Genomic DNA, 22024 nt, shown 5'->3' on the forward strand with positions numbered 1-22024 from the left:
TTACAGGATGGCTCCAAGCAAGATGTTACACTATTTTATTGCCATTTACAAATAACCACTAGCCAGATCCAAAGACCACAAACTAAATAGATTGGATCTGCCTAAACTTTTAGATCAGGCCAGTGTCTATAGACATACGGATTTTTTAATCTCTCACCTAACATGCATTCTTAAAGTTAACTTTTAAGCCAGTGTCTGCTCTTAGTTATGCCATGTGGCAGATCATAATAAATGAAGTTCTTTCCAGTTCTTCACTACTGTAATATAGCAGAAATTATTCAACTTAAAAAAAAAAAAGACAAACGTTAGACTGAAGTCCAACCTAGAATTGTGTAGTATTAAGAAATATCACTCCAAAAAAATCACAGAAGCCAGGGCCTTCCATCCAATAATCAACTTTCAGACTGTGAAGAGCAGCAATTAACCCCACACATTAAAGGCAAAGCTGATGTGCTGAGTCAGGGACTTAGGGTCAACACACTGTCAGAGCATAAGAGCCGATATATCAGAATTTTGTTTCTATGAAGAATAAGCTACTGTACTACTTGTAACTGTAACTGAAAGGATTTGAATTTGTGAATATTATCTCAGCAAAGCGGATCATTTTCCAAATGTGCAAAGGAAACCGAATGGTAATTTTTTCACACATTTTGAACAGCAAAATGTAAGGTTCATTTTCAGAGAAAATTGATATATTGGAATAATTTCCCTGGATTCCTAGGTGTCTGTTACCCAGTTCAGTAACACTGCAGTTCATTAGCCGCATTTGCTAAGAGATAAACTAAAGCAGTAATGTGATACTTGTAAGTAATTATGTGTATGTACATGTGTAAGTGAATAAACCACCTTGTAAGGTATCTGTTAATTGATTTGCTTCCTTTAGTACCGTTTTAATTAAGACTTGGAACAGAAGAGAGCACGTGGTCAGGGAGGGAAGCTATTACCTTCCCTTATTTGTGTGAACAAATGTTTCCTTCACATCATTTCAGTACACTATGGGAAATAAAGATGAAAATAAACAAAAAATGGTAAGTTACAAGCAGTAGAGGAGAAAGGCCTGGAGAATTAAAGTTAGTAATCTTGATCAGGCAAATGCACTGGGCTGCAGAATAGATTCTGAATTTCCAAAACCTTTTGGTGTGCCTTGGCTCCCTGGGTATGGGAAAAATATGGGCAGCGCTGAGGCAGCCAGCTGGGGACCAGGGGCTCCCAGGGTTGCTGCTTCTGCTGCCGCTGAGAGGTTTGGGCACACTTAGTAACTGCCACCGCTGCATGGGGCTGCTGTGGCAGCAGCAACCGGCGCCCCATCAAGCCTAACTCTCCCCCCTGTCGTGGTTTCGGCCCAGCCGGTACCAAAGGACCACGCGGCCGCTCGCTCACTCCTCCCGCCCCCCTCCGGTGGGATAGGGGGGAGACGGAGGAGAGAAAAGAAAAAAACTGGAACCTCGAGGGTTGAGGTAAAGGCAGTTTACTGGGACAACACAAAGCAATTACAACAACAACGACGGTACTAGTGAACGAGTATACAAAAAGAGCGATGCACAGTGCAACTGCTCACCACCCGGAGCCCGACGCTCCGACGCTTCCCCCCACCGAAAGTCGAGCCCACCCCCCGGCCCGCTCCCCATTTATATACTGAGCATGATGGCACATGGTATGGAATAGCTCCTTGGCCAGTTCAGGTCAGCTGCCCCGGCTATGCGCCCCACCTCCCAGGTTCCTCTAAAAATTAACTCGATCCCAGCTGAACCCGGGACACCACCCCACAACTGTAGCAGCCAGCGTGGCTCTCCACAGGCAAATCAGGCTGCCACAACTGTTTTGCTACCCCAAGTGTTGTCCCACAAATGGGGTTCATTTAGCCAGTGTGCAAGCCAATACCAGAGTCAAGGTATTTTCAAATTAAGTTCATTGATGTGCATGAATGGGTGCCTCTCTCAAGACAGCACACCTTTGTCTTAAAAATTCTCACATTTATACACTTAATTAATACATATTCATTGTTATTTTCCTTAATGATTGGTTCTTTCTTCTTCGCCCCCATGTAAATTAGTGCGCAGACTCTGTCTTCTTCCTTCATTGTCCTCTTTTGAGTAGGTGGTATCATTTGAGTAGGTGGTGAATGAGTCAGTGGTTGCAATCTCCCCCTGTAGGAATTACCTTTGACCTACTTCTTTCCTAATCTTGGCAGTTCCAAGTGGTTCTTCAAGGTTTATTGGCTAGACCACAATCCATTACCTTTTCTGGCATAAACATAAAGCCCAATTGTCTAGTAGTTAGCTCCTAAACCCTAAATCATGTCTAGTTATTGTTTCCCTATTTCAAATATTAACCGATGTGGGTTGTACCAGGAGTTTAGCAACTCCCTGTTTATTTTAATCATATTCTCCATATTAACTGATAACACAAGGAACTGCTGGGTTTGCCCATTCCTACAACCAGCTATACCAGCACTGCTTGCAGCATCAGGAGCTCCTGAATTTGGGCCAAGCTGCACCACACTGTTTGGAAATAATCAGTGAAGGAAAACTAGATGAAAGGGGAACATTTTGGAGGCATTCAGTCGAAAGACAAAAGACACTGTTAGCTCCACTAATTCTCGATTGAGGATGCAGCCCAGGCAGCCCACAACCAGCACAACAGGCATCTGTGCTCACCTATTTGCCTGTCCAGCACAGGTTACACCTGCCCATGCTGAGCACTTCAAGCTCTCCATTAGATCACTGGCATTCTCCCGAATGGATAACAGTGGGAAGGACTTCAGAGTCGGGATTTGGACACATGCCCCAATTATGTCATGCTAGACCTGCAGTCTCCTCACAGCAGATGCACAGCAACATAATGATGCTTGTGAATAGAGTTATTCAGAAGAGGAGGCAGTTGTAGACACAAGAAGTGAGCTAAGAGGTGCGTACACAGCATGCTTTTCTAAAGAGAGACCGATGCAGTATTGGCTTTAGTTACAATGCATGTGCCACAGCAACAGTGGGATCATTGAGGTCAAATCCTGCTGTCAGCTGCACCAGTGCAAATTGGGACTAACTGGAGGAGTCACATAGCTTGGTGCAGCACTCACTCATACGGTAATACATCAGGCAAAAATCTCCTGGACTCGGTAGAACTGCATGGATAGAAAAGCAGTGCCTGGGGGAGGAGTCCTGTATATCAGACCTCACTGATACAAATCTGCTCTCGGCGGTGTGCAGAAGAGTCTGATTCAGTTCCTCCCAAGCAGAAAGGATGGCAGATTTCATAATAGTCAAAACAGTTGCAACCTGAACCTTTCTTGGCCTCTCTCATACTTGTAAGTGAAAAATCAGATCATTTTAGTCAGGAGTATTTTTTTTCTGTTTCTTGTAACTACACTTAATCAAATACAAAATACAAAGACTGTTAAAAATGCTTTGACTCAGCAACCAAAAATGGGAAAAACACAAGCAAAGGAAAGCACCCACCTAGCAAACCTGATAAAGAAAGGATGTTTATACTCACCTACAAAGAGAAATATAAATGGAGTGTGAATTAAAGAAAGAACAGAGAAGTATGACACTATATGATGGTATAGACCAGGTCTGAAATACAGAGTGCCTGTAATTGCAGAAGAAACAAATGGGACCTATGGAGGCTTCAGACTTCTGAAAATCATGCTAGTTACACACGGGTAATATTAGAATAGCCAGCCTAGGTCTGACTAAAGTCTATCTTCTCCAATAGCCTCTTTGCCACAGTGGCTAATAGCAAACATCTAGACTAAATGTAAGAACATTGCAATTATGTGCCAGTGCTTTCCTAGAAGACCGTACCGCCCTACAGCAAACTTCTGCTTAGCGTCACTAAGCCAAAAGTTGTCCTGTTCATGTACTTTCCTTCCACAGTCAGAAGTAGTTGATTCCATAGATACTATATATTTATACATAAAAAAATCACAAAGGCCTTTGCCCTCCCTGTCACTATATCAGTGAATTTGCATGGTTGCTACTAACACAGCATGAAAGCAATTCACGTACTCCTAAGAAGGCACATCCACTCTTTACAGAGACAGGAAATGAGACATGGAGCAGCCCAAGTGCTGCGCCAAAGGCCGATGCAGGAGCAGCAGAGCAGAGAATACAGACAATGTTTTCCAAGTTCAATGTGCGTGACCTAATTATTAGACCATCACTCTTCTTCACTGCTGCCTCCAACAAAAATGCTGGTTTTGGAATGGTTAGGTGTTAAGTATTTCACCTTTTTGAATATATATGGTCTTGATTCCCATATTTCAGGCTTTAAGCCCTAGAAGAACCCCACGCTTTCACTCAGAACTGCATCGAACAGGAGCCTCAGCAGTCAGTGACATTACACTGGGGCTGAACACTGTGGACTAATAACAAGCCCAAATGCTTCACAGGCAAACTGGTACAGTGCACAGATTCTGTCTTCTGCATTCAATTAAAAAATGTGTTCACCCCCATAACCCATGCAGTGCTCACAGGAGGCTAGCAATGTTTCATTTGCATCCCTCACAGCACTGCTGATGGCAGTCTGTCCTGATGCAGACAATCCACAAGGCCTTTACAGATCAGATTCTACTCAGTGCTATCAGAAATCTTTCTGAGTCAATGGGCAATTAAAATAACTACCTTTAATCATATTCTTCAGTTACTCCACAGTACTGAGGGAGGACTCACAGGGCTGGGACCAGATGCAAACATATTCTGTTGTGATTAAAACTGGCTGAAATGCTTCAGTGAATATAAAACACTGGCTATTTTCCCCTCTTGGGAACAACCCCTGTATGTTTTAAGCTGGGTGATATTTAAAGTCATTAGAGTGACACCAGGAAGCAATGGAAACCTGTGGTGAGTGCACAAGGGCTCCTGCAGGGACCCTTTCAAAAGAGCTGCCACCTTGAAATGCATACAAAGCATAAAAGAGCTACTTAGAAGAAAACATTGCTGCGTATTTGCAGGATGAGCAGTTCTAACAGCAACTGGCAAAGCAACTGTGAAGGCTGGGCAGGCTGCTTGGTGGATCTGCCCCTCACACACTGAGTACCTCTGACAGCTCCGAGACCTTACTGTTCCAGCCCAGGTCTGTCTTTGGGAGGCTGTTGACATCTTTTTGTCCTGAGGGAAGGTCCCTGACCTCAGGTCTCAAAGACTACAGGTACCCGGCTGTTTCCTTTGGGACTGTCCTTACTGGAGGCTTCTGCTCCTTCCTGCCAAAGGGATGCAGCACCCAAAGTAGAGCTGGAGAGGCTCTGAGGTACCTCAGGGTGTCCTGGTATGAGAAGCTGACTGGATGCATTTGGTATGGGACTGGGGACAGTGGCAGGTTCACAGGGACTTGACTGGGGATGCCGGGGAAATTGTTTTTTCAGATAAGCAAACTGATGATATAAAGGAGAACTAAATATAAGAGAGAACTCTCTGATGCTGGGAAGGGGGAAAAAGTGGTTGTGCAGGAAAAGGCAGGATATATGAACTCACAGTCGCCTCAAATGACTGCTTTAGCAGAGTCAGGAACAACAGAAAAAGCAGAGTGCTGCCAACAGTCATTATTTAACCTGAAGTTTTGCACTACCTGATACTCTACTTGAGATACTAGGTCTCTAAATCATGTGGCTGTGGCAACCCCCACTTTAATTTAAAATGTACCTTGCTCTTGAGGCTGTAGAGAACAGTTGAAAGTTCTGATCTCTGCTACATCATAAAGACTCAGAAACTGGGAGATCAATAGTTCTAACTAAGAACCCCCCAAACTTGTAAACTGTCAGGATTATTTTGAGTGTGTTTAGGGATTTTTGAATTCTCAGGGTTACAAACACAAGCTCAGTAAACAACAGCCCCATACCTGCTTGCTACTGGAGAGGCAGTTCCTTCCCTGTGACACAGACCAAGTCCAAGAAGTTCCCGGCTTACAAAGGGCAAAAGCCTAGCCCTGCATCTCCTTTCAAAATTACTCCAAGATGTAGTGCAGGAAAAGCTCACTGCATATTGCCGGGAACTCATGTGCAAATGATTTCCACTAGAGACTGGCAGAGGTGGGTTAGAGGTGTAAACTAAAAATATGCATTGGCATTTGAACCTAAATATCATGTATATCCAACTACTGTGCAATGCCAATAGTAAACGAGTTTGCCCATCTCCATTCCCTTTCCCCCTGCTATATTGAGATTTCTCTTAAACTTACCCAACAGGATCACTGCCTTAGTCCTGCATCCCCTGCATAGAAATGATTCCTATAGTTGGTTTCCTTGAGTACTATCATCCAGATACCAATGCAGCACATTAATAAATGATTTAGATCTAATTAATAATATTTTCCAAATAATGTTAATGAGACAATAACTCAAATGCAGTTCCTGTTAAATAGCATAATCTACGCATACAAGAGGGTGCAAATGGAAAATGATTCTCAAGCCCACATGATACCACACTGATAAAACCAATAAACTTTTCATTCAGTTCTACCACCTGCCAGGCTTTTCAAACAAGATGATGAAAGCAGGTAACACTGTACACAGAGTTTAAATATCAAGATCAAATTCTGACGCCCTTGCCCTGTGCTTTTCATGAATTAGACTGAAAGACACTCAGATCAGATACTTAGGAGAGGAAGAGCAAAAGACCTTATTTGGCACCTCAGCACCAGCCTCATCCTCAGTCTGTGCCCAGGTGGAGCAGCCTGCAGCTTAGTGCACCAGCACACATCCCACCCTTGACTCTTCCTTGCTTATTGTTGGAGCTTGAAGCTTGAGCCACAGCCCAGCAACACACACTAAAATTGTGCAGTCTCAGTGCATGCGCTGAAGCCTTCTCCTAAAGGAGTGTAGACTTGTGTGGTGTAGTCTCTTAGGTACAACACATTGAAGGGCTTAGTGAAGACACACTTTGCATTCAGAGTCGAGCACAGCTACAACTGATTTTAATTTCTCCATTGAGTTTAATGGGAATAAAATGAAGCTGTAACTGGATCTTCTGTGTGAGCCATAAATGCCTTCCCACCGTGACTAAGGAAAAAAAACCCCATTCATCTCATGTCCTTGATTATTCAGTAAGTAGAAACCAGTCATTGGCCTAGAAGCATGTGGTTTTTCAGGCATCCTTTTGGGGAGGTGATGCTATTGATCTGAATCGGGCTGAGGCCTAGATCGTGTGGGGGAAACAAGCAAAGGGTGGCTGCGACTGCTGCGTGGCTTGTCTGCAGCAGGAGCAAGGAAACCACACAAGGGTCAGGGTGAAACTAGAAGCAGTAGCGGGCCTCAAACCAAGTAACAGCTGCTAGTTCTCTGCTCCCAAGCCTTCCTACTGACTTATTTATTGTCTCCTCCTGTGTAATTTGTCATAATCTCTGACTCGTCAGGCCAATTAATCATGCTTCAGAAAAAATGAGATTTCTCACAAGGAGATTATCTGTCTCTGACAAACAAGGGATAATTCAATTAGCTTCCTTTTCTAAACATTTATTAACCAGTTTTGGTAAATTAGTCCTTTTTGTAATTTAGCTATAATTTAGGAAGATTTAATATGTCATTAGGCACACCGAATTCTGTGTTAATATAACATTATGGCTGAGATTTTAATTGCTCCAGAGTCAGGAACTGTATAGATAAATGGCTTGATTCCCACACAGAAGTGGCTGATAGGAAGTACACAGGGCTCCACAGAAATTCTCCTTAAAATCCCTTCTTCCATGAGTTAAGGACTCTGGATAACAGGAGACTTTCTCTGACTTGGGTAAGAACTCTAAGAATTCAGTAAGAAGTATTTACATATTTATTTGCTGATTTTCTACCATACTACAGAAATTTATAGTATGCATGGATTTAACTCTCCTCAGTTCTCAAAGTTCCTGTCTTCCATACTGCAATTTCCTGGGAAAATCTAGTATCTAACAGTAGTACCTGACCGTGGCTGGCCTGTCAGATGAGAATTTCTGCTGTTTCATTCTGGATTATGCCTTTTAGTCCTTTTGGACATGCCAATTGATACTAATGTAATGGCATTGAAGAAGTCGATGCAACTTCATACTGAGAGTAAAAATCAGCCTCTTTCATGTGGGGGTGAAATCAAGAGAAAATCAAAGCAATTGAGTTGTGTGGATGTTAAAAGGCATAAGAGGAGAAGCAGATCCAGTTTTAAAGCAATGTTAATTACCATAGCAGGGTCATACAGATTTTGCCTAAACTGAAAGTGAAGAGTCAGTTTAAGCAGACTAATCCCTACGCACTGCTGGCTGCAGCCCGACTGTAGCATGGATTCAGAGCATTGTTAATGGTCGCTGGAACAACTGAACTCAGGGTATTTCCTAGTACATGTGGTAGTAACCCGCCCATGGCAGATCCTTTCAGAGTTCATGTTTGACAGCATGGATCCACCATAAAGTGCTAGGATTTGGGGAATCTTTCCTTTCAGAAAATTTTGGAGCTCAGGCCAAGACAGCCTCCTCCCACCAATGTTTGAATAGGTTGGCCAATTTCTATCAGAACTTGACAGAAGGGCAGAAGTCTCCAAGATAGGTACATTCCAGTAGATTTCATGAAGACAAGCAGCTAGAAAAAGACCTTATCAGTCCTCTGTGCAGAGTGGATCCTAGTGCCTAAGAAGACACAAAACCCAATTTGAAGCTTTTCCCAAGGCTGAGGCATTCTCTAGATCTCTCTTTACAGATTACCTGACACCTAATAACAGCCTTAGCCATATTTAGCTAATGTCAACCAAGTGCATAACACAAATCTGTTGGGAAGCAGACTTCATTAGTTCTGCTGCTCACAAGACATAAATACTTACACTTGAAATACACAACTCCCAGCAGAAGTAGTAGGAAAATGGCTACAATTTAAGACAAGCCAGTTCAGCCCATCAGACTGGCACAGCCAATACATGCCAACTCCGTGGCAAAACACATTTAAGAAAATAGAAAGGTTTTTATCACAGGCAGCTGCCTTTCTGACTCTCAGCTGGAATGACTGGTACCCGTTTACAACTGAGTTGGCCAAGAAACGCTTCAAAGCAGCAAGATCTGATTCTCTACCTGCCTTGAAAACACTCATCGCTAGCACAACAAGGGAGCTTATACCTTGGGCAAAAAGCCATATGCTGTAACCACTCTGCCATCACACCTTCATTTAGGGAAAGTAAGAACTTTCCTTAATTTTATTTTATGGTTAAGATACTCCAGGACTCATTAGATGCCATGCTGTTCACTAGTTTAAAGCCATAAATTCATATTTGGAATAAATTGTATAAAACTGAGGCTTTTTCATGAGTTATTTCAAGTGGTAATAGGAGGCATGATTCTGCACTCAGCGATACACCAACAAAGACTGTAACTTTATGGAATTACTGCAGGAAAGAGCACTGCAGACAGGAGGAGAGCACAGCCCCTGTATTTTTTAATTTAAAATATCCCTATATTTAACTACAACCCCAAACTCAATAATTATTACCATTAAGGGATTTATTAGGCAAGGATTGCTCTGGAGAAAGCCCAGCTGACCTCAGTGGGAATTTTGCTCAAGTAAGCTTCCCATTGGAGCATGCAATACTATTTGTATGTTCACACTCCTGAGCGTTAGCAGAGACCAGACCCATAGCTGAAAACTATTTCATTAGGTCTCAAAGGTGTCATTAGCAACAGAGGTGAAGCTTTAAAAACTATTGGGACAGATTCCCTCTGTCCCTTTTTGGTCTGTACAGTGTCCATTAACACTCTGCAGGCAGCTGGGAGGAATTCACAGCCCTGGGCTGCAGGGTGCATTAAGCTCTTTTACTTTTCCTCCTCCTCAATGCCATTGTGGGGCACAGAAAACAGGGGTGGAAAGGTAAATGTCCTGGGGAAAAAGGAGTGTTCGCAGCATGTGTGGAGCTGTGCCTTTAAAAAGTTCTGGTACGAGACACATAGAAACATTCAGTTCGATGGAGGTTCATGCAGAGCAATGCTGACATATTTGGATATCACATTTACAGTCTGTCAGACTCCCAGACTTGGCGTTATCTCAGGACGAAGTATGGTATCGGGGGAGAATCAAACTATTCTGCAGGAATGAATAATGGAGTGGGTAAACTCCCTGCTAGTGAAAAAACCCTTAGAGAAGAACTGCACAGTTTCTACAGCTACAAACAATGAATGCTATCAGAAGGATACTGGGCAGAAAGTCAATTTATTTCTGATAAAAGTTGGATCTCAAAGGCTTGAGGTTTTTAATAGTTTTCAAATAAGACAGCCAAGAGGTTCACAATAAAAATGGATTGCGGTATCTTAAGGAGGACTGCATTCCATGCAAAAATGGAACAAGATTCGTTAATGCAGGGGGAATGGAAAGTATAAAAGGAGTCTGTAAGAGATCTAAGACTTGAAAGATGGACATTTTTTCTGGAAGGGGGATAAAGGGTGTTGGGAAGGATGGGAGTTAACTAACCAGGTCCCTGATAAGAGAACAGCTCTTCAGTGGTGATAAGACACACACACGCAGAGGGAATTCAGAGACAGACCCGTGAAAGATCCAGAAATAAATTCCAGCAAAACATCTGGAATCAGCCAAGCAAAGAAAGTAATTCAGACTTGACTGAAGCTGACAGAGTGCAGGCCGCTCTGATACTGTGGCCACGATAGCATACAAAACCACCATAAGTAAAGAAATCAAGACAGGACCCATCTGTGGAGCTCAGAGTCCAGAACAACAGTATGTGACTCGGCACACAAGCCAAAACCATGCCCAGAGTTTAAAATTATGCAAGAGCCATAATTCTTGACAAGATGGCAAGTAAGGCCTGGCAAGTTCAATGATGGTAACATCAACACTGCTACTTCTGGGGAAGTCTGGACAGCATGGCTACAAAACATGATTTGGCTGCCAGCTGTGGGATGCTTACTAATTTTGTCTCTGATGTGTAAGTCAATGTAATGCTGGGAACAGTTGTATTAGCACTGCACTGAGAATAAAACAGGTCAAAGGCAAAGCCCATTAAAGAACTCTAAGAATTAGTTGTATGGACAGTTAACAAACTGGAAACAAGACAATTTTCTAAAACTTGGTGAAGAAGGAAAATCTTATTGCTGATCTTAACATGGCAAGTCTGATCAAGACAGAGCACCCATCAGAGAAAGAGTGACCACAACAACCGAAGAAGGCTTTAGGGACACGTTTCAGGAAATAAGAAAGCTCTCGGAGTGCTGAACAGTGCTGAAAGGACACAATTATTCCAAGACACAGGCCCCCAGGAGAGCTACCCTTGCCCTAAAGAGGAGGCAAGCTTAGGCTCATTTCTCTGGGAAGGCAGGGAAAAAGTATCGGTCCAGTTGCTGAACATCTGTTCTGGTTGCTGTAGGGGGCAAAACAGACAATTCATGGAAAGCCAGGAAGTCCCTGAAAACAAATGCTGATAGAAGTGAAATCAAAGTACGGCGCAGGGTATTATAGTTTTAAAATTTAAATTTTAAATGTGCTTTTGCACAGTTTATTAATCCACAGATTGTGCAGTATTTAAAAATGGAAATATCATAGCTAGAAAGAACTACAGATGTTAGTAATAAGTGGCACATTACTCACATTTCATTGTAAAACAGATGTGTGTATTATTTTAATTACAATGACTAATATAACATATGCGTTTGACATATATATAAGCATAATGTTTTCTGTGAGTCAGTGCTTTAAGTATGGTTTTGATTTTATTTACTTTCCTAAGTTCAGTGTCAGAGAAGGAAAGTATATTTGTTACATGCTAACAGATCAAAAGAAGCAGAGAAAGCCTCTGTGTATTATTGGAAACCTGTGTTTTGACGGTATGCATTTGCAACTGGTAAGTGGAATGTTATGATCTTCAGCTTCACTCAAATTACTTCTTTTTAATGATAATATTTCCTTGCCCTGAGGCTATACCACAAATGATTATGGAACATTTTGGAGCCTGCACTGTGTGCTATTATTTTCAAAAGATAGTATCCTGCTTTCCGTTTTTCCCTACAATCTTTTTTTCTTCAGAGAAATGTCCAAATGCACTCCTTTTTGAAAATTACTTGCATATGCCATGGCTTGTATTACAGCCAATTAACACTGTGGTCATTTACTGTGTGGCTAGCTTTTCAGTTAAATTATTGACTGCCTTTGCACTGACAGAGAAGAGTCTGTATATTAAAAAAAAAATAAATAATCAGACTTCAAGAGCAGAATCACCAGCAGACATTCAACAAGGTACTAATGTACCTTATGTGCCATTCAGGCAGAATTTAGATGCTTTCACCCACCCATCCTATTTAATTTTAGAGGTTACCTAGGTTCAGATACAGACTTCACTGAAAGATCAGCACGATGTCTATTGTGAGTCCCAAAGAAGGAGCTGAGTCCTCCTTTCCATTTGTGTCTCTTCCCAGCCACTCAGGCACACACAAACCTTTGAGCCCTCCATTAGCCTGGTGAAGTCAACCCCAAGCACTGGACACCCAGTTTACACCCTTCAGCAATAACCCTCCCAGCTAGAAGGCCTTTGCTCAGTGTCTGCTGTGGACAACATACATTTTGATAAAATTGCTTCTCCAAGTAACAACGTCGTTTTTCTATATATAATCCCACAGACCCATAAAATGCAACATTAGAGGTATTGACTATGCACATGCAGTGATCCTTCCCCTGACCAAGGGAGGATTGTTTTGGAGAACCTGAAGTGCTTCACCTAGAAGTGATGCACTGATCTTAGTTAACATTACAAGTTTCACCCTCTGACATCCTCCCCCTTTCCATTTTCTCCTGCCAGATCCCCAAAATGGAAAGTGAATGAAGTATTGTCATGTACCAACTTCTCAAGGATGTAGTAAATCACCATGGTGGGAAATCAGTAAATGACACCCTTCTTTCCTAGCTGCTGCCCAACAAATCCCGAAGTCGCAGGAAAAGCCCTCAGCCTGCTGCAACTACTGAGATTCAGCAGAGACACAAAGCCATGGACACTTGGCCTGTCGGTATAAGCTGACTTGTGTCAGCTCTGCTGCTGGTCTCAGCATTACTGTTGTAACATTTGCTGGCAATTTCCCCAAAGTTTTTAATATCTGACCTTTTTAAAATTTCCCATTTTAATGTTCAGATTGCCGTACCACCTCTTCCATTGCACTCAGCCAGTGCTTTTTGGCACTCTCCATCAGCAATCCCCATCATAACCCTCCACGCTCATTATTAATAACTTTTGACAGACTTTAACCATTGGAGTAGAAATGTTCTACGTGTAGGCTCTCCACCAGGAGTTGTTTTTTTTTTTCAAACTGAGCAAATATTAGCTATCTGTTTGAAAAAAAAAAAACCAAACAAAAAACCCCACAAAACCCAACCAAACAGCGAGCTTTGCCAACATCCAACTTAAAATCAACACAATAAACTTCTAATACCTTCATAGGTGAGAAAAATAATTTGTCATGTTTCCAGGGGACAATCCTGAGTTCAAAGCTGTCTTGCCCAAGTCATAAAAAATCATTCATACAGGTTTTCTGTCATTTAGAAAGTGCAGAGGAAAAACCCTTTTTGTACTTGCACAGAGGGATTTGACGGATGCTCACTTGTAATTCTGCCCACGTCCCTGCTGCCCTGCACAGACTATTGTTCCACGTAGCCATGGAGCCAGCAAATCAGACCGGACACAGTCAAAAGGGATCTGGCTGCTACTTCACCGCATCAAAATCACTAATTTTAATGGGTCAGGACCTCCCCTCTTCCATCAAACAGTGCAAATAATTTGGTCCCTTTCTAAGGCCCGTTGTTGAAGCAGTCATCTTCTCCGTGCTTTAGGAGATAGATAAACAAGGAACTTTGTCTATTGCCTTCTCATGTAAGGAGAGGAATGCAGGAAAAAAGATGATTCTTTTCTTTTAATAAGTAGTGCAAATTTGAGAGTTTATACAAGGTAACTTTTCAGACAGAAGAAATACAAGCTAATTTTGTGATATGGCAACACTGCATCTTATCCACGTGGCCACAACACTGCTAAGAAAAATGTCTATGTTTGGTTAAAGGATGCATCCAAGCATACGGTATGTACGGTATGCAAGATGTGGCTTCTCTCATACTCTCTGCAAAGAATCATTAAACAAATGGCACCTGAACTTCTGTATTTTAAAAAAAGGACAGATAAAGCATTTCTTTTGCTCCTTATTTTTACCTTTAAAGGAAGGAAGATGAAGAACACACAATATTCAGCACCTAACAACTATATGAATGAGATGCCTTTGACTTGCTACAGTATCAGCCTATTTTTCACTTAAAGGCAGATACTACACGTCCTCCTCTACAACATGAAAGAGAATCTATCCTACAGTATTTGAAGAGAATCTATCCTCAATATTTGAAGGACACAAAAGTCAAATACTCTGTTTATTCAAAGCTGTGCCAAAAATTCTTCAGAGAGATCATCTTAGAAACACAAGTGAGGTAACTTTTTAAGCAGTTCATGGACCTGCTGGGTATTTGGATGAGTATTTGTTCATTATTTCACTGCTCAGCAGGAAATGTAATCACTTGTCTCATCCATAACTCCTCCTGAAGCTCAGAGGTCAAAGTTCGACCACTATTCCACCCTATATAGCATATAAAATTTGCCTGGAGCTTACTGATTAAACTGTCTCTGGTAAAGACCTTTACTGAAAGAATTCCTTAAGAAACAGTAGGTTTTTACTTCTGTTTTTAAGTTTAAAGAATCTGTTTTAAAGTTAGCAGCTGCCAAAGCATAGCGACACCATTCCTGACAACAGAGCAAAAGGCAAGCACATCTTCCAGGGACATTCCTGAGGTTAGGGAAGGATTCCCTGCTTTTCTGACAACAAACTCTGTGCTGTGGGTATGTGTGTGGGTACTTTGCTTCCAGCCTGAAATGTTTTAAAAAACGCAAAACAGAGAGACGTAGGGTTTATTATCCGAACTTAAGAAAAGAAGAAACAGAAGAAAGTCTTGGGGAATATGGTAGAAAATGGAGATAAGAGAGCAAGATGCTATCTATGTCTGAGTAGAACAAAGTAGGCTGGAGACAAAATGTTGTTACTTCTTGGGATGTGAAGAGCTTAAATGTCTTTTCTGTTGCGTGTTCAAGGATTTAGTATTTCTACTAAGGAAGACAACATACAGAGAGCATAAAACAGTATCAAAGAAAACAAGGCTAGAAGAGCTCTTCAGATCTCATTTAGTTCAACATCCTTCTGAAAAGCTGACCAGGTATATTTAGACCATTTCTGACAAATATTTGCCTAATCTATATTCAAAAGCTCCTCATAATGAGGGCCCCTCACCTCCCTATTCCAGCCCTTGACTAATGTCATGGTTAGAAAGCATTTTCTAATACCTAATCTTGCTTCCTGCAATTTAGATCTGCAGTTTCTCATTCTACTGTCAGTGGTCATGGATGGTTATTTATTCCCTCCCTTTGCCAGACCCTTACAATACCTAGAGATTCTTCCCAAGCCTCACTGAGTAATCCCAGCTTTTCAGTGTTTCCTCACAGGCCATGTTTCCTAGAGCTGTGATCTTCCTTGCCGGGCTCTCCTCTGGGGTCTCTCCACTTGGTGCACATGTTTTTTCAAGTTTGTAGTTGCTTTCCAGCTGTGAACTTCAGCTGTTCCCAAAGGCGAGTTAGCAATTTGTAAAGTGCAGATAGTAATTTGGTTCCACTTGTTAGATAACAGAATTAGTAAGAGCTTCACACTCAATTTTCCAAACAGACTTCCTGGAGAAGGTAGGTTCTACATGTATCATAGCTCTGTAGGTAGGGATAACTAATGTGTAAGAATACAGCATGTAATATCATTTAGGAGCAATATCTGAGCAGTTTTGGTTCATATCTCATCCACATCTTCACCTTAATTCACCTTCATCCAAACCCTGTATTCCACAGCCATTCATTTCTCTGCTTGGACACTACCTCCATCTTTCTCCTTGATCCATGTGGCTGGGTACAGGCAGATCAGAAATACCAGGTGCAGGCAAGGGGTGGATTTCTTGTAATATTTCTGGCCTGAACAGAAACAGGTAGGGCCAAGGAGTTTGTGTGGAAGCCTTTATTTTTAAGATACATTCAGGCTAAATTTGCTAATTTCTTCTTGTTGAAGAAATGTTTGAAAACTGAAGACAATAAATCCAAACATAACCAGACAAAGGCTAGACAAGTACACTATACCTTCTGATATTAGTTCACTGCTTTTGTAGTGTGACTTTTCATGGGCCATGTAGTGCCAGTTGACAGCAGTGGCTGTTTGAGTGTCCGTGTACAGGTTCAGAGATTCTTTCATGATCAGCCTCACCTCAGAAATTTGTCCCTCGGTAACCACCAAGCTTTATTCCTATCAGGGCCACATGCAGTACCATGGGACCCATGGAGGCAGCCTGACCAGGGAGGAGGAATATGCTGGCAAACGTCTGTCTCTTCATCCCAGAACAAAGTGACAAAGGAGCACATAGTGGGGTTGGGTTGAATCAGTGAGGGTCTGAGACGCAATGTCTTGCTGAGACAGTGAGTGCTGCAAACCATATGAAGTTGGAAAAGTTTCCTGGGAACACAGTATTGTGTGTTTGCCCTGCCCTATGCTTCTTTAAGTATTTGCTATCAGCCACAGTTAGAAAGAGATCACTGAGCTAGATGGATTATTGCTCTTCCCCAGTAGAGTCATTCTTATATCTCCTGTTGACAAAGAGGCAGTGGGACGTCTCTTGGACTGAAGATCCAGAGACAAATTATGGACACAAAGTTTTAAATACGGTGCCAGCACAGATTGTGTGGAAAGCACAGACCAAACTGCATGAGATGGGGGACTCCACACATAAACCACATCCCTGCAGTCTTGGAGAGGCTTGTGCTTCCCCAAACCTGGCTGCAACACTCATTTGGGAAGGCAGACAAGCCAAAAGAGGGGATAGCATGGTGCATTGTCAGGGCAACTCTCACTGACCATGTGGTTCTGGAGTCAATGCCCTCTCTGAGCTGGGCAGAGTGCGATCAGCAGGCTCACAGCGGGTAGCTCAGAGCAAAGTACTGTCAGTAAAGTTTTAACTGGGACGGGCGCCTAATGAGAATGCCTAGCCAGAACATATTAATGCACTGAAAAGGCTTTGAAATCCATCTTAGCATGACATTTGCTCACCTACTGCCAGAAATAAGGACAGCTAAAAGTGACATTTTAATATCTTTGGAGAACAGAACTGGAACTGCAATGGACTTCTTAATGGTCCTCAAATGACACTGCTATGTATCACTATATGAAGCTGAGACTATATCTTTGTGCATGACAATGCACAGTAAGACTTATCAGGTTTCAACTCTTGCAAACACTTAAGGATGCAGAAAGTACACGACTGAGGCTCTAAACACTCTTGCAAAACATCCACATATCTTATTTTTTCAGGATTAGCAGTACCCTGCAAATTGGAATGATCAAACTTTAAGCAAGAGCTACGGAAAACATAATAAATCCCCTGTGCTTTTATGCAGTCCCAAACATAATCATAAAAGTAGTAACAAAAGCACGTTTCGTGAACTAAAAAGATGTGCTCTCATTTGAAGAAAGAGAAAATTGAAAAATACGTTACAGCATCAATAGTAAGGATTTCACCTATCCAGGAAGGTATGGCTGCACCACAGAAAATATCAGATCCTACCCAGATACCTCAGTATCGTTCATAACCCTGAAAGAAAAAGGAAAAGAGAATGGAGGAAGGACACCTTACACTGGGAAAAAGGAAATCTTCAGTAACAACATCACCCTATCTAGCAACTTGCCAATCAGTCAGAAATAAATGGCAACAAGTAAACTTGCATCAAAGCCCCAAACACAGTGTAGACATTGCATTACATTCAGAGACCTAAAAAGCATGGTGCTTCCATTTTGGAAGCTCTTATGTAGTGGCTTTCTCATTGACGTGGAGCTGGACCCACAAAACAGTATTTCCTACATATCAGTCCACAAAAATAGCCATGGAAAAACACCAGGGTAGAGTTTTTAATCCAAGCCATGTTATTCAGAAGCTCAGGTCTGCTACAGTTCAAAGTTAATTTGGCTCATTAAAGGGATGGGAAAGTTTGGATACAGATTCAAACTCCCTCCATGCTTGGCAACACTGAATCAGTTTGGATTTTATCCATTTCTAATCACTGAACATTAATTTATAATTATGATTCCGTGGGCCATGGGAGCTACCAGCTTCTGGATTCTGAAGAAGACCTGGCCATAACTCATGTCTCCATGATAAGGTTCAGGCAGGCAGGTAGCACCTTTGCACGCTGCCTGGATGAGGTGTGGGAGGGTGATAAGCTGTAGCTGCCCTCATCAGTCCAGGTAAAGAAGAGAAGTTCAGAGACACAGTTTATTGATGCAGGTGGGTAGCAAACTCCCATATATCACTCAGAACAAGCATAACTCTCTTTAACAACATATCAGGTATGAAAGCAGGCAGTCAGCCGACCCCAGTCCATCTACACATGGTGAGAGTTGCAGCCTCGTGGAGACATTTTTCCCAGTGCTAGAGCACAGCCAAAGCAGCCCTGTGTGAGTTGCAGTAGATACTACTGTATCCCTCTGCCGCACTGCAATATTGCTATAAGGGCAAGCCACAATTCTGCTCATAGGAATCCTGCAGGAGTTTTTGGAGACAGATTTGGGGACATTAGTAAGAGCTTTCAATGGAAGAAGGCGGGTTAAGAATAGCACCCAGGGAGGGAGGATGGGACAGCGAAAGCCAAGACGTTGTGGTTACCTCTCCTGATGTGACTTTGCAGAGAGGCAAGGGGGATTTGCACAGCAGGTCTCCCCCAGAGTGACTGAGGCTGATGATTTCAATAACACTGCCCCCAGGGAGCAAGGGGCTCCAAGCTCTGCATGAACAGGCAGTCCGAGCTGTGTCAGCTGCACGGGAGTGCTGAGTAGGCACTTTCCTCCTCAGAGCAGACCCGTTCCGGCAGGAAACGAGGCCACGTAGGTGCTGCCAAAGCTGAGAAAGCCATATCCTGCGGGTGAGAGGCTCTGCACTCGTGCGTCAGCACACTTCCAGAGAAGCTAAGGGAGGTGCACTGGCTTACAGAGCTGTGTGCCTGGCCTGAGGGTGAAAGAGAAAAAGGGAATTGTACTGCATGTTCATTTGCCCTCTGGGATTTTTGGTGCATGGGTAAACTGTAATGGTATCAGGTAAGATGCATCAACAAGCTCGAATAAACATTTTACAAAAGCAGAAACATCTCAGCTGTTACAAATGGGTTGAAGTGATGAAAGATTTTAACAGCAAAATAATCCAAGCCACATAATTGCAATCTTTCATGCAGGTTGCCCCAGTTTCATTAGCAAGCCCTTCCAATCCAGGCACAAAGGAAGGTTACAGATCACCTAGCTGCAGCCCAGAGGTTGGAACCAATTTACATAAAATCATCCAACAAGTCAGCAGCAAATCTGAGAAGATGGGAGGTCAGCAGTCTATGTTTCTCCACAGCTCGCTAGCCTGACTAGTGCTGTCTGCCCCATAACTGAAGAAATTGGCAACATGTAGATTTATTTAGGTATGTTAGGTGCTGGGTTGCCTAACGAATGCTGCTGGTGGTACAGGTTAGTGGCAAGAGAGAGACCCATGCATAGAAGCTTATGGGTCCTGTTCCTAGCTGTGCAAAGAAAAGCTTTCCCTTGGTAAACAAACTATGAGGGCAGCATCACCTGAGCTTATTTATGCAATGACAAGTATAAAAGACTTTCAGCCTAAACCACTTTAAAAAGTACATTCTGAAATTTAAAAGAAATGTCCCTTTAAGAATAAGGAGCATTTTTCATGTTCTTATGTTAATGAAGATCTTTCAGTGGGGGAGAAATGAACTAAATAATTCTACACAAAGAGAGAACTCACAACACACAGGGAACTGTCAAAGGTACAGAGATCACAAGCAGCAAAATAGAAAGAATATGTTTTCAGTAAACTGGCAGGCACATGAGACTGGAGAAGACCAGATATGCCTCTGACTCATCTTCTGTCTATCTTCTATCACAGGCAAATACATCATATGATGCCTTCTCACCAATTGATAGATCTAGCTCTGTCCCAAAGCTCATTAGGGTTCTTGATGCAATTAAAGGAACTGTAAGTGCCATTAGTAACTGGGATGGTAACAATGACAAATATTGATACTGATTCTCACAGTGCATCTTTAAGCTTTGTAGGGTCCAGACACTCACATGAGAGCTTATGCAGTCCTTACTGATATCTTTACATCAGTCTTTTGTACACACCATTAAAAGATTAGTAGACTGAAGGAAATTGTGAGACACATGGCGTGAGGCATGACTGAGCCTCGCAGAATTATATGAGCAGGTCTAAAGTGTCCATGCAGCCTAATATCTTTTCTCCAACAATAGCAAGCAGCAAATACTTTGGAAAAGAGTATGTAAAATAGGTCATCCATGGTTTCCCTCTCAATCAGCAGTCCAAGGACTTCCTGAGATGGAGCTTCCATCAGGACCATCAAATTAAATAATTGCTGGTACAGTTTTTTGTGAATTTGCCAGTTTCTCTTTGAATTAGCTTATCTCTTTGATAGGATTTCCCTTTGCTATGTTAAAGGAGTAGACTCAAAACTACAAATCTTAATTAGCTCCCCAGGCAGTACAGCTTTTAACAACTCACTCTGTTTCCTCAGGTCGGCTGATTGTTCTGTGCACAATCCAGACCTGTCATTCTCTTGCGAGGAGTGCTTGCTCTACAGACACAAAAATCTGTCCCTGAAGTAAACGAATTGCATGATATTAAAGGCAGTGTTCAGTCTCATAAGGATCAGACGAAGCACACGCTAAATTTTCTGTGATGCCTAAAAGCAGACATGTATTAACCTGCCTAAGTGATTACTAGGAGAGGGGTGGAGCAGCTAAATCCATACTCATTACCCTATCCAGGGAAGCACGAATGCCAAAGTGTTTGTATCATCCACACTTCACACCTCGTGAATACTAAAATCAGGCATAACCCATCATACCTGCTGGTAGAAGGATTAAGCCCGTGTCTCTGGAGATTTGTGGACTTTCAAATGATAAACACTTTCAAAAGGAGCAAAGGGGAAAGGCAGGAGTAGATTGCCAGGTGCCAACTTCCCTTGTCCTTTCTGGCCTAACAGTATAGTACCATTTGGCAAAACAAGCACAGTAACCTTGGGGTGATGCACCTTAAGCTGTTATATCAATTAATTCAGCACTTTTTTAGAGAGAGGGTGAATGTCAGTAGTCAGAGTTGTGCTGCCACAGCAGAGGGCAAAACCCTCCCAGCAGCAGAGCGCCGCGTGTAATGTCCTAGCACAGGTGTCCAAACAGCCTACAGCATCCATCCCCATGCCTGCTGAAGGGCCGGCCACTCCTGCCTGCCAGACCTCCTTGTCCCCAGGCTGCTACCGACAGAGCCTACAGAGGGGGAGAGAGCCGTTAACTAGACCTGCCTGAAAATGGTGGTCCAGTTCCAGTTAAGGAGTGGGACGAGGGCAACGGGCATGAGGCCCTGCACAACTTCAAACACCTCCAGGAAAGCAGAGAGGGTGCATAGGACAGCCCTCCCCCCCCACCACCCTGCCCCACAACCCCTAGCTGCCAGGCTGTCTCACCCGCTGGCAAAGAGGCTTTCTGTGCTCGGAGAGGGGAGCTTCCCGCTTCCCGTCTGCACAGATCTGTGTCCTTTGGGCAGGGCGGGTGTGCACAGCGGGGATCACAGAGACTACTGATGGAGCCGCCCTACCTAGCCCTACCGCCACCCCGCGGGCCCGAGCTCGGTGGGGAGAAAAAGAAAGGGAAAGAAGGCGAGAAAAAGAGGAGGAGAGTTGAACAGGGGGCAGGGCGGTGGGAAGAGCAGAGAAGTGGGGAGGGAAGGGAGAAAGCGGAAAAAAAAGGAGGAGAAAGGGGAGGAGATGAAAGGCGAGGGGAGAAGGGAGGACGGGGCGGGGAGGAGGCGAGAGGCCGGGGACGAGAGGAGGGACGCAGCTCGGCAGAGAGGGAAGGGACGGGACCCGGCGCCCCGCGGGCCATGCGCCTCCTGGCCGCGGCGCTGGCCGCCCTGCTG

At 43.1% G+C, this 22024-nt stretch overlaps 1 protein-coding gene across 1 annotated transcript in view; it reads left to right on the plus strand.

The window, feature by feature from the left end:
- The first annotated feature begins 21988 nt into the window (after positions 1-21988).
- VSTM4 (V-set and transmembrane domain containing 4) overlaps positions 21989-22024 on the plus strand; it is a 38249-nt gene continuing 38213 nt past the window's right edge. The window contains exon 1 of the mRNA XM_010563474.1: positions 21989-22024. This exon is cut by the window's right edge and continues 25 nt beyond it. Within this exon, the coding sequence (XP_010561776.1) occupies positions 21989-22024 (36 nt within the window).

This window comes from Haliaeetus leucocephalus, unplaced genomic scaffold (assembly GCF_000737465.1).
Source record: "Haliaeetus leucocephalus isolate CR32 unplaced genomic scaffold, Haliaeetus_leucocephalus-4.0 Scaffold168, whole genome shotgun sequence".
NCBI lineage: Eukaryota > Metazoa > Chordata > Aves > Accipitriformes > Accipitridae > Haliaeetus > Haliaeetus leucocephalus.